General features: G+C 39.1%; 1 protein-coding gene across 2 annotated transcripts; it reads right to left on the reverse strand.

The window, feature by feature from the left end:
* Positions 1-9,849: 9,849 nt before the first annotated feature.
* Positions 9,850-13,146, reverse strand: pigw (phosphatidylinositol glycan anchor biosynthesis, class W). Of its 2 annotated transcripts, none has more exons than XM_063030979.1 (2): positions 12,911-13,146; positions 9,850-12,129 (listed from the first exon to the last, which is right to left on the reverse strand). In XM_063030979.1, the coding sequence occupies exon 2, from the start codon at positions 12,110-12,112 to the stop codon at positions 10,586-10,588; it is 1,527 nt and encodes a 508-aa protein (XP_062887049.1). In that variant the 5' UTR covers positions 12,113-12,129; positions 12,911-13,146; the 3' UTR covers positions 9,850-10,585. The 2 variants fall into 2 exon arrangements, with proteins under 2 accessions (XP_062887049.1, XP_062887050.1); XM_063030980.1 differs by lacking the exon at positions 12,911-13,146 and adding an exon at positions 12,573-12,890.
* Positions 13,147-13,162: the final 16 nt, after the last annotated feature.

A 13,162-nucleotide genomic window follows, 5' to 3' on the forward strand; every position in this document is an offset into this window, starting at 1 on the left:
CAAGAATTTTTTACAGTTCTAAACATTGGGGCCTAGTTTCTATTGATGCCTAATAAACAAACTTGATGCAAGTCATAACTCAAGGTAAATAAAGTGTAGCTGAATCTCGTTCAGTGCTTCTCCATGTAACAGTCATTCTGAATTAATGGGAAGGAAGATGAAAGCAAAGGATCTTTGAATCAGTTTTTAACATCAATGTTTTAGAACATTTGAAAACGATTACTTACCTAATTATGAAAGATGCACTAATTTTCTGAAACCACAACATAGCTGGTTTATATTGATATTGTGATAATCTTGTATTTTTTTGTTATTTCTCTTTTCTATGGGCTTGTCTATATTACATCATGATGATATCCATTCTTTGGGAGGAGGTTTTGAATAGACATTAAAATAAATGTTACTTAGGTAACGATGATAGATTTCTTCATACCCTACCCCAGAATTTTTCATACACCTCTCTCAAATTGACTCCAAGTTGTCCTCTACCAGTTGACCTTTGATAGGAAATGCATGTGATTTATGGAAGTTCGGATTCTGTAAAGCAAAATGTAACCCTATTATGGGTACATGAACCAATTTTTATTCCACAGCTGCCATCCCATCCCTCCACCCCCACTGGAGAATAAGCAAACTCCACAGAAAGCTAGTTAAATTTGAGATCTTTGTGCTCCTCTGCCAGTTCACCGAAATAAACTGTGAGCCTCTAAGAAATAAATTACTGAAAATACTATCAAGTGTATATGGTTTTGTGGTGCTTTATTTCAACTGGAAATTGTACGTGCTTTGTGGAGGATTTTGAGAGCTGTTTCGATATTATTTATTGCATTTTCTTTGGAGAAAAATATTCATGAATAGCAGAAGCTTAAATTGTAGTTCTCAGCTGAGGATTATGCTTGTAGAGCCAAAGAAATGTTGCCTTGGTTACCGATGTCATGGTTGCATGACAATGTAGTCCACTTATAATTTATGCAAAAGACAGTCTAGCTGATTGCACCCCCACCGTAATAAAATAACATAGTCTAAAAGTTCATAATAATTTTTTGTATAAATAGAGAAATCTTACAAAGATAATGAATTTATTTCATAAATGTTAAGACATCTGTAATCAACAGGAGTCACAGAGGATGGTTAATTTTGTCACCAACAGACAATTCTACTTACTATATCTCTACTGCTAAAAAAAATCCCCTTCAATCGTTATTAATTTTCATCTATCCCTCCTGAAATCATTGATTCATTCCTTGCAATATTTTTCCATGGAAATCAGTGACCCTCCACCACTTACCTTGGTAACCATTCTTCTTGCATAAATCTGTCATCAGTGGTTTGATTTTGTTGTTATACCTGAGGCAGATTCTATCTTCACCACATGGCCTTCCAGCTGAGTTGTTGGGTGATAATTAAGGTCAGATAGGAACACTAGAATCATGGATTTGTTACCCCACAAAGTAGGCCACTTTGGTCCATTGAGTCCTTTCAGAGCAATCTAGTCAATCCCCTGCTTTTCTCCAGTATCCTTGCAACATATTTTCCCTCAAGCAACTGTCCAATTCAATCTAAAGACTGACTGACAGACAATGTGTTTCAAATCATAACCATTCTTTCTATAAAAATAAGCCCCTAATATTGGCAGAATCTGTTGCCAATCACTTTCAACCTATGTATGAATAATCTGCTAATATAAATTATTTCTCAATTTTTCATATCCAAACCCATCTTCCAAATTTAAAAAAAATCACAGAAAGACTGCAGCACAGGAAGAAGTCATTATCTCTGTTGCGAGTATCTACCAGAGCAACACTCCTTGACCCTTTCTCCATAACCTTGCACATTTTTATTCACTGTATATTTATCCAGTTCCTCTTATACATTTAATGGCACCTGCCTCCACCACATTGGCATTTCAGATTCCAGCCACATACAGTGTAAAATGCTCTCCTTCATGACATATAATTCTTTTCACGTTAATTTTATACCTGTGACTTTTGATCCCAAATCCTCCCCAAAAAAGGAGAGCGTCCCACCATCTACACTGTCCACACCTCTCATTTTATGTCATACCTTCTTTTATTCTCTATACAAAGCAGTTCTAGCCTTTCTGTGAAATGTAAGAAATCAATGTCAAATGACTCCTACCTTCTAAATGTGAGATGAGGAGTATGCTGGTGCTCCCTAAATATATAATCGGGGCACTTAGAAAGATACGACATTATGCCTTCTGGATAGAACCATGCTGTGGAAGTGAGCATCTTCAGGAGAGAGAGAGAGCGCAGAGAATATTGTGGAAAATAAAATTAAAACTAAGAAAAATTTGGTTTATTCTTCAAATAAAACTTGAAAAGCAAATCAAGCAATGTTATACATTATTTAAATGTATATTAAGCCCCCAAAGGCAGCTACAAGGCAAGGAAATCACCCATGTAGTTATCCCAACATATAATTGGTATTAATATCTGAAATGAGATATGCTATTGTTATGAAAAGACCCATCAGTGGAAGTACATATCGTAGAGTATGGCCATCATGTACTTATTCTAGCATTTAAAAACCTGTCAGCACTATCTAAAAGGAGTTGCCAATGTGGTTTCAGTTGCATATCTTTATTGGTAGTTTGTGGTGTCTTAGAGAAGTTCTTCAACACAGAGCCAAACATCTGCTGCAAGATGGTGGACTATGTTCAGGTCAAAACACTGCATTGCTTTATTGACCTCCATTCTTCTGTAAATAGGCAGAGAAAACTCATTGTGCTGTTGTCAATAAAGCTGGAGCAAAGGCAATAAATTAGTGCAAATGCCACAATGAAAAGTGCTATGTAAATCTTTTAATAAACTTAGAAAAAATATCAGATTTCTCCCACTCTTACTCATAGTTCTGTAAATGTTCCCCTTCATGGAGTAAACACCTCGGTCACAAACTATATACTAAAAATGGAATTTGAAGAAAGTACTGCTCTAATTCTCAAAAATGCTGCAAACAACTTTATCTTTGACTTGCTTTACCCACAAAAAAAAATGAGGGATGAATTATTTAGCCTAATCCTCAGGTGTTCTTAAATCATGATGTTAAGTATTTTGGTGATAATTATATCTCTGGCTTCCATTCTAAAATCATGGGTTCAGGCTGAGAATTCAGCATGTAACAATGTGCATCATCTCATTTCTGTATTAGTAGAGATGTTATTATGTTAATAAACCTTCACCTTTCCAGGATATGAAAACTCCCATGGCACCATTTGAAGAGCAAGTTTTCCAGTGTCCTTACTAACATTAATCTTTCAGCCAACATCACTAAAAACACTAAGAGAACGTTTATCTGCCTGAAACTTTAACATGGTTTATTTCTCCACAGATGCTATCCCACCTACTGAACATGTCCATTTATTTGTTTTTATTTATCATTAAAAAGTTATCTGGCCTTTACCTAGATGCTTGCACATTTTGACTACTGTGTTTTTGGATGTGTTAATGCTAATTAAATGTTTGATTGTAAAGGGCTTCATTTTGAGCAAATAATAAATGCTACCAAAATACAAGTGTTCTTCAAAAAAATTCTGATTAAAGAATTTCTTTTTTAAAGAAAGGGGCTTCCCTTCCTCCACCATCAACTCTGCCCTCAAATGCATCTCTCCCATTTCACACACATCTGCTCTCACCCCATCCTCCCACCACCCCACCAGGAATAGCGTTCCCCTTGTCCTCACCTACCACCCCACCAGCCTCTGGGTCCAACATATAATTCTCCGTAACTTCCACCATCTCCAATGGGATCCCACCACCAAGCACATCTTCCCCTCCCCCTACTTTCTGCTTTCCGCAGGGATTGCTCCCTACGCGACTCCCCTGTCCATTCGTTTCCCCCCCCATCCCTTCCCACCGATTTCCCTCCTGGCACTTATCCTGGTAAGCGGAACAAGTGCCACACAACACATGCCCTTACACTTCTTCCCTCACCACCATTCAGGGCCCCAGACAGTCCTTCCAGGTGAGGCGACATTTCACCTGTGAGTCGGCTAGGGTGATATACTGCATCCAGTGCTCCCGGTGTGGTCTTCTATATTTTGGTGAGACCCGACGCAGTTTGGGAGACCGCTTCGCTGAACACCTATGCTCTGTCCGCCAGAGGAAGCAGGATCTCCCAGTGGCCACACATTTTAATTCCATGTCCCATTCCAATATGTCAATCCATGGCCTCCTCTACTGTCGAGATGAAGCCACACTCAGGTTGGAGGAACAACACCTTATATTCTGTCCTCCAACCTGCTGGCATGAACATTGATTTCTCTAACTTCCGTTAATGCCCCTCCTCCCCTTCTTACCCCATCCCTGATTTATTACTTATTTATGAAAGTTTTTTTTTCTCTCTTCCCCTCTCACAATAACTCCTTGCCTGTTCTCCATCTTCCTCTGGTGCTCCCCTCCCCCTTTCTTTCTTCCAGGCCTTCCTTCCCATGATACAGTACTCCCCCTTCTCCAGCCTTGTATCCCTTTTGCTAATCAACTTTCCAGCTCTTGGGTTCATCCCTCCCCCTCCTGTCTTCTCCTATCATTTCAGGTCTCCCCCTCCCCCTCCCCTTTCAAATCTTTTTCTATCTCTTTTTTCTGTTAGTCCTGACGAAGGGTCTCGACCCGAAACGTCGACTGTACTTCTTCCTGTAGATAACACAAAATACTCTGCAGATGGTGGGGTCAAAGCAACACTCACAACACACTGGAGGAACTCAGGTCGGGCAGCATCCGTGGAAACCATCAGTCAACATTTCGGGCCGGAACCCTTCTTCAAGACTGAAGAGGGAGGTGGAATCTGCCCCCTCTCCCAGCTGCCTATCACCTCCCTCATGTTTCTGCCTCCTTCTACTACCCATTGTGTTTTCCCCTATTCCTTCTTCACCTTTCCTGCCTATCACCTCCCCGCTTCCCCTCCCCCACCCCTTTATCTTTCCTCTTACTGGTTTTTCATCCGGAACCTACCAGCCTTCTCCTTCCTACCCTCCCCCCACCGTCTTTATAGGGCCTCTGCGCCTTCCCGCTTCAGTCCTGACGAAGGGTTCCAGCCCTGAAACATCGACTCATTTCCACGGATGCTGCCCGACCTGTTGAGTTCCTCCAGCGTGTTGTGAGTCTTCCTATAGATGCTGCCTGGCCTGCTGCGTTCCACCAGCATTTAGTGTGCGCTGATTAAAATACCGTATTAATTGGTTTTGTTGAATTCTAGATTTGACCTCGACAAAATCTTTGCTCTTCCCTATACTTTTAAAGCATTAGATCGCCATCTGAAACTTTTTTTTATTAATGGTGACAGATTATAATTAACTCTAATAAGTACTCCCACACACACAAACGCTGTTTGGTAAGTTGTCCTAAGAAAATGGACAGTGGCAGTTAAATTTCTTCTTTCTTCTTCGTGATTTGGTGGAATGCTTTTGGTGCCTCATCCTTAAAACTGCCTGAGGTCAACTAATTCAGTCTTCAATGGGGAATCATCTAATCAGAATCAGGTTCATTATCACCGGCATGCGACTTGAAATTTGTCAATTGCAGTTCAATGCAACGCATGATCTAGCAGAGAAAAATAAATAAATAAAAATGATTTTATACTTTAATCAATTACATACATTGAATAGATTATAACATGCAAAAACAGAAATACTGTATACTTAAAAAAAAAGTGAGGTAGTGTCCAAAGATTCAATGTCCATTTAGGAATCGGATGGCAGAGGGGAAGAAGCTGTCCCTGAATCACTGAGTGTGTGCCTTCAGGCTTCTGTACCTCCTACCTGATGGTAACAGTGAGAAAAGGGCATGCCCTGGGTGCTGGAGGTCCTTACTAATGGACACTGTTTTTCTGAGACACCACTCCCTGAAGATGTCCTGGGTACTTTGTAGGCTAGAACCCAAGATGGAGCTGACTAGATTTACAACCTTCTGCAGCTTCTTTCGGTCCTGTGCAATAGCCCCTTCATACCAGACAGTGATGCAGCCTGTCAGAATGCTCTCCATGGTACAACTATAGAAGTTTTTGAGTGTATTTGTTGACATGCCAAATCTCTTCAAACTCCTAATAAAGTATAGCCGCTGTCTTGCCTTCTTTATAAATACATCAATATGTCGGGACCAGGTGAGATCCTCAGTGATCTTGACACTCAGGAACTTGAAGCTAATTAGCAATAACTAGTGGATCCAGAAAGACAAATGAGGAAACAAGAATATTTGTTAGTACATGCCATTAAATGGCAATGCTTAAATGTAGTAGGGAACAGCTTAGGTTTATTAATGCAGAAGGATTAATTAAACGCAAAGGCCGTACACCATAAATAAGAATGAACAAACTTTATCATTAATTTGTTAATTTAGTGACACTGAGTTGAAGAAATTAAAAAAAAATGATTTGAAATTCTGAAGATTAATATTTCCTTATTTGTTACAGGCTACATGCTGAGGTTTCATGGTTGATGCAAGAACTATTTCAATGGCCCGACAAACAAAAATTAGTTTTAATTTAAGAGATTTTCTGGCCGGCTGGTGGTGCAGTGAGATCAGCACCAGACTCCAGAGCGAAGGTTCCCGAGTTCGAATCCAGGTTGGGCCACCCCTGAGCACACTTTCCATCCGTGCTGGGTTGAGTGTTGAGCTAGCCACTCGGCCTCGTAAAAAAATACAAGCGTCGAGTCAGGAATGTTCATAACATAGAATAGTACGCACAATACAGACCCTTCAGCCCACAATGTTGTGCCAACCCTCAAACCCTGCCTCCCATATAAGCCCCCACCTTAAATTCCTCCATATACCTGTCTAGTAGTCTCTTAAACTTCACTAGTGTATCTGCCTCCACCACTGACTCAGGCAGTGCATTCCACGCACCAACCACTCTCTGAGTAAAAAACCTTCCTCTAATATCCCCCTTGAACTTCCCACCCCTTACCTTAAAGCCATGTCCTCTCGTATTGAGCAGTGGTGCCCGGGGGAAGAGGCGCTGGCTATCCACTCTATCTATTCCTCTTATTATCTTGTACACCTCTATCATGTCTCTTCTCATCCTCCTTCTCCCCAAAGAGTACAGCCCTAGCTCCCTTAATCTTTGACCATAATGCATACTCTCTAAACTAGGCAGCATCCTGGTAAATCTCCTCTGTACCCTTTCCAATGCTTCCAGATCCTTCCTATAGTGAGGCGAACAGAACTGGACACAGTACTCCAAGTGTGGCCTAACCAGAGTTCTATAGAGCTGCATCATTACATCGCGACTCTTAAACTCTCTCCCTCGACTTATGAAAGCTAACACCCCATAAGCTTTCTTAACTACCCTATCCACCTGTGAGGCAATTTTCAGGGATCTGTGGACATGTACCCCCAGATCCCTCTGCTCCTCCACACTACCAAGTATCCTGGCCATTTACTTTGTACTCTGCCTTGGAGTTTGTCCTTCCAAAGTATACCACCTCACACTTCTCTGGGTTGAACTCCATCTGCCACTTCTCAGCCCACTTCTGCATCCTATCAATGTCTCTCTGCAATCTTTGACAATAATGTTACCCGGTTAATCCTGACACCACGTGCCAGCCAATAATGGCTGAATGTCTGGTACGACACACTTACAAAAGAGATTTTCTAATCTCTTAATAAATTTGAGCAATGCAAGATTGAAGTAGAATATCAGTGATCCTTTCAGTTCATCTGAGAGAGCAGGCAAGCGTGGATAAAAATCACATCTGAAAGTTGACACCACTGACTGAAAATTTTGTGTACTAGTCCTCCAGGTTCAATGGAAAACTCATTATCAACCGAGTCATTACATTTACATGATGTTAGAAATATATATCTTTGTACTTTTAGACAAAAAGTTGCATCTATACCTGAGCCAGCCAGAAACTTTGTATGCAGGCATTATTTTTTTAAATTATCATTTTTAGGATATAAAGCAAACAATCTGTGTTGACATTGAAAGCAATAAGTGATCGGATGATCTTTTGTGGGATTGATACTAAATCCTGAAATTTGTTACTATTCATTTCAGTTTAAAATTTTCAGAAATTTGTGCCATTAGAAAGCATTGTACTTATATTCTATTTCCCTGAACTGCTGTAGTCCAAAAGTATAAGGTCACTAATCTCAGCCATCAGAGCTTTTTTTGTTCCACCTAACCCTCTTCCTCACTTTCTTACTTATTTCTTTTTCTCAGACCTGAAACATTAACTGTGCATAACTTATGTTTTTCCTGTGAATGCTGCTTATACAAAGCTACATGCCTCTGCATTACATGAAAATAAATTTAACTTTGATTCTCTGCTTTTATTTAACATTTCTAGCAGCTGAGAGTTTTTTTTTAATTTCATGATTACTTTTGTCCTATTTGTGTTATCTTGATGATAGGGTAATTCATTTACCAGGAATATTTCAACATGCTAAAAGGCAGTTCACAGTTGGTATTACATAAACTGGAGCTGTTGTCCAGACGTTTTACACCATGGAGTAAATAAGATATATTTTCTTTGAAAAGTTTTGGCCAACTTTTTTTTGTTAAAAGTGTTTTTGATGTTACAAGTTTTCAGTCTTTGTTTTATGCACCATTCGTGATTGGAAAAAAATATTGTCTTCAAACTTACATCATACCACTGTAGACGGTCACAAGATGTAAACATGGAATTTGTTCTGTGGTTTTGCCAGTACTTCCCCTTGACTAAAATGAGGAAATTATATATATATATATATATCAGAACCATATAAAATTCCACCTCTGAGCAAAATACAAATTCTCAAGAATAAATCTAGAAAACTTCCTCAGACATTCTTCAAAGTACATACCACCTCAAATAAGACCAAACCTGATTGCAGTACTTCAGGTTTTATCTCAAAGCCTTGTACAATCATAGTACTTTACTTCTGTGCTTTGTCCCCTTTGTAATAAAAGCCATTGCTCCATCTGTATTCCTAATTACTTGATGCATCTGCATACCAACTTTGTTTCATGTTCAAAGACACCTATATCACTCTACAGGAGCACTTTGTAGTCCAACTCCATTTAGACAATTTGCTCTTTTCTAGTCTGCCTAGCAATGTATAACTTTACATTCCTTAAATTGTACTGTATACCCTTGCAGATTCTTTGCCCAGCCCTTACAACCTACTGTACTTTCCCAATTATCATTTTATAGTACACAAATACACCCTTACCATTATCTTGGCCATTAATCCTGATTATAAATAGTTGATGCACCAGCACTGATCTTTCTACCACACATCTGACCAACTTGAAATTGATTTATTTATCCCAGCTATTTTCTGTAACTTAGCTGATCCTCAATCTATTCTAATACAGTGTATGCAATATCATGAGTTTTTGCATTGCATTCGCAGAGCCTTCAGCATAGTCAATGACCCGTCTCGTCCATCGTACGTTGGTTTTGACTCCTACCGTCAAGTGGAACAAGGACTGTTAGACTGCATAATATCTTCTTCTTCCAGGCCATGAGGCTTCTGAACATGCCACTACCATCCAGTGTACATTATTTATGATGGCTTAAGTAGCATTCTACAGTATATCTAACTATATGTAGTAGTTGCGCTTTATGTCAACTTGTATATCCTCTACAAAACTTTTTTGAATTATGTTATTATTTTATGTGATATATGCACCGCGCTTAGCACAGAGGAACATTGTTTTGTTTAGCTGTGTACATTTGTACAGTTGAATAATAAACCTGAATATGTGCAGTAACCTTTTATGTGGCACCTCATCAAATACCTTTTAGAAATCCAAATACACTTAATTTGCTGTTTTCCTTTTCCCACCTTGTTCATTATGCTCTTTAAAAAAATCAGTCAAATGTGATTTTTCTTTCATGCTGTTTATTAATACAATTTTCTACAACTTGCTAACTACAGATTCTAGCATTTCCTTAATGGTAGTCATTGCTTCTGCAATATATGTTATGGTCTTCCAAACTCCGGTATGTATATTGTATCCCTACAGCCACCTAGAATACAGGCCATCAGGTCCAAGGGACTTGTCAGACTTAAGTCCCATTAGTTTATTTTGCACATATTTTCCGGCAAAAATTATTTCATAAAAATTCCAACCTCCCCTTTCTACCCAAGTTGATTATTAGTTATTGACTAATTTTATTTTCTTCCACTCTGAAAATACCTACAAAATATTCATTGAAAGTCTCTACCAGTTATTTTATCTTTATTTCTCTGTCTCAATTTTTACTTAAGCCCATCAACGGCCCTTTATACACTTGGGTGAAATGCTTGCTCAATAATTTTATATTTCATACTTATTTACTCTTAAGTCTACTTTCTTCCGCTATGCTTTTCTGCCTTCTAAATTTTGCCCCCACTCTGCTGGCTTACCACTTACAACAGTATACCTTTCAATTGGAGGCAATACTTTCCTTTAAGTAAGCTGCTGATGGATCAACCTTTTAAAGAGTTTTTAAGTCAATGGCAAAAATTTCCTTAAAGGTGTACCACTGCTTAGCCACATTACCCGTTACTATATTACCCTGTGCACCTTAACCATCTAGACCGTTTATTTTCCAGAAATAGAAGTTGAAATAAAGACAATTAAGGATGGATATTGTAAATCACCAGAACTTTAAAGTAATGTCTTTGATATGCAAAATATATACAAAGGTACAATTGCATAATGTATAAACCAACAGTACAAATAAGGAAATAAATGTGTTGGTATGAATAGTATCTACAGTAAGATTCACCAAACCTGTCAAAACATTAGATTGCAGGAAAAACAGTAGTTGGTTTCTGCTTATGGCATCGATAAGACAGAAATGTATCGTGGTTTTATCTACTTTTTCCACAGCATTGTTTTTGAACAAAGTCCTTTCTTTTCTCTGTCGGGCAGAATCCGGTAAAATGTTCCATGAACATGGCACGTTAGTCATCCCTGACAGAAATTTGACAAATACCAGCACAAAATCAGCAAGCATTTTCACACTGATAAAAAATAAACTCTGCTCAACTGTCCATATGACGTAACTGAGATTAGCCAACCGGCGCGATACCGGTTCTGTGACTACCTCGCACACGTGCAACATTAACAATAACAGCAAAGTGCTCACTGCAAGGCAACCCTGAATTTTTATCCAGTCTATTACCAACATCCTCTTCTTCATAATAAAAATGCCAGTCTGAACACCAGCCATGTAAATAGATACATATCCAAACATTGAAAAGAGTCCTTCTCTGTTAGCATTAATGAACCCATCCCTGGTATCTTTGCCATCACTGCCATGTAATATGAATTGCTTCAAATTTGTTGTTTCAAGGAGTAATTGATAACATATAGCAATGCCACATGGCAGAATCCATGATCTTCTGACAGGACATAATATCAAAAGAAAAGATGACAGGATCCTAACTATTGCCAGTGTGAAAAAGAAATTCCAGTGCAAACCATATTCAGAGATATGCTCATGATAATTCACAGTCTTAACACTAAATAGACGAGCTAATCCCAAGAAAACTAATGGCCAGACTGCTATTATCTGTTTCACTACAGAAACCAATTTAGAATGTGATACAATTTTGTTCCTCTGTCTTGTTTCAGGAGAAACAAGTGCATTTGAAAATACAAAAGCTGCTGTACCAAAATCCATATACCCAGTGCCATATGTTTCAGCTTTAGCAAAACGTCTTGGAAATATTGGAAAGTCCACAGCTAGAATGCAGATGCTAGTCAGTATGTTAACATAGACTCGAAACAAGGTGACAAAGGGAATATGATCCATATCCAGACTGGTTTCCAAAAATCCTGCCATGATTTCTTTGAAGTTCTGATGGATACTCCTTTTTCTCTGACAGTATACCTGAAATATAGATATCACCAAAACAGCTACTAGACCCAGCACTATCCAGTGAAGCACATCCGACAAAACAGTGCAGAAGAATACAGGCAGTGCCACCAGTACAACAAAGTCGATCAACAGGAATTTTCTCCACACCGATTCTGTGGCTCCTCCAAAGAAATACATTAAAACCAGTCCTCGATAGACGACACATAATGCACATGAAATCAAAGCCACTGAATTCTCAGTCAGAGTAGTACCATTCAGGTTACTGACAAAGGCTTCTTTGTATTCTTTTTGTTTCATTTTGGATTATTTTTCACCTGGGAAAAAAATAGAGAATTGATCACTGGAAAACAAACTGGAAATAATATACTTGAACTCTTATCAACACAAATAATTACTCGTTTGTTCAGTGTTCTGGGAAGTATAAATATTATTAGATCAAGATCTAACATTTTGTTTTGGATATCTATTTTGAAAAACTGTTTGCATCGCGGTCACTAATTCCTGGCTGAAAAGACATTACCCCTAAACTTCTGACCCCATCACATAAATTTCTAAAAGCCACTTCAACAGTTCAGCTACAGCAGATAAAGCATTCAATCTCTAAAATGTTGTTCTGTGATTGTACCACTGACATTAAACTATCAGCTGACAATATACTGGAAGTTCTGTCTGTTTAGTTTGTAATAACCCTAATACTTCAATTAAATCAAAGTTTCAATTAGAAACAGATGATAAACGAGAAATGGTTAATGTTTACCTGGATTATAGTACAGAAAGGTCACTGAAGCAATTAAGAGTTTAGATATCCAGGATGTGTTCTCGGAGTTTGCCTATTTCAGCAAGGCCAGGTGATACCAGGCAGGAAGAATGGAGTGCCAGCCTTTTGATCTTATATTGGTTGTCTATTATATTTATACTCCCGAGAACTCATATTTTACAATAACAAACAATCTGCCGGAAGAACTCAGCGGGTTTTGTCCGGCCGAGTTCCTCCAGCTGATTATCTGTTGTTCCAGATTCCAACATCTACAAAACCTCGTGTCTCCCTACTTGTCTTACTGTTGTCCCTCCAGCAGCAATAACTCAGTACCTCACCTGGACTAAAAGTATCCTTCAGGTGGGTCGGGGCTCAGCAACAAGCTAAGTTTCTCCCCCAGAGTCCTAGACGGGAATGCACCTAAATCATCAATGTAACACCCTCGGAGCCGAAAGATGACGATATTTATTTTCACCGGCGTTGTTTACCATCGGCCCAACGCTCACAGTGCGGCTGGGAGTGTACCGGCCACGGTACGGAACCAAAACCAGCGAGCGCCGCCCCGGATCGGCCGCCGGCCAGCGCGTGGG

This window comes from Mobula hypostoma, chromosome 23 (genome assembly GCF_963921235.1).
Source record: "Mobula hypostoma chromosome 23, sMobHyp1.1, whole genome shotgun sequence".
Lineage (NCBI taxonomy): Eukaryota > Metazoa > Chordata > Chondrichthyes > Myliobatiformes > Myliobatidae > Mobula > Mobula hypostoma.

What these genes read in the sequence shown, in the direction of transcription:
- pigw (XM_063030979.1), bottom strand. Translation starts at nt 12,112, where the DNA reads ATGAAACAAAAAGAATACAAAGAAGCCTTTGTCAGTAACCTGAATGGT.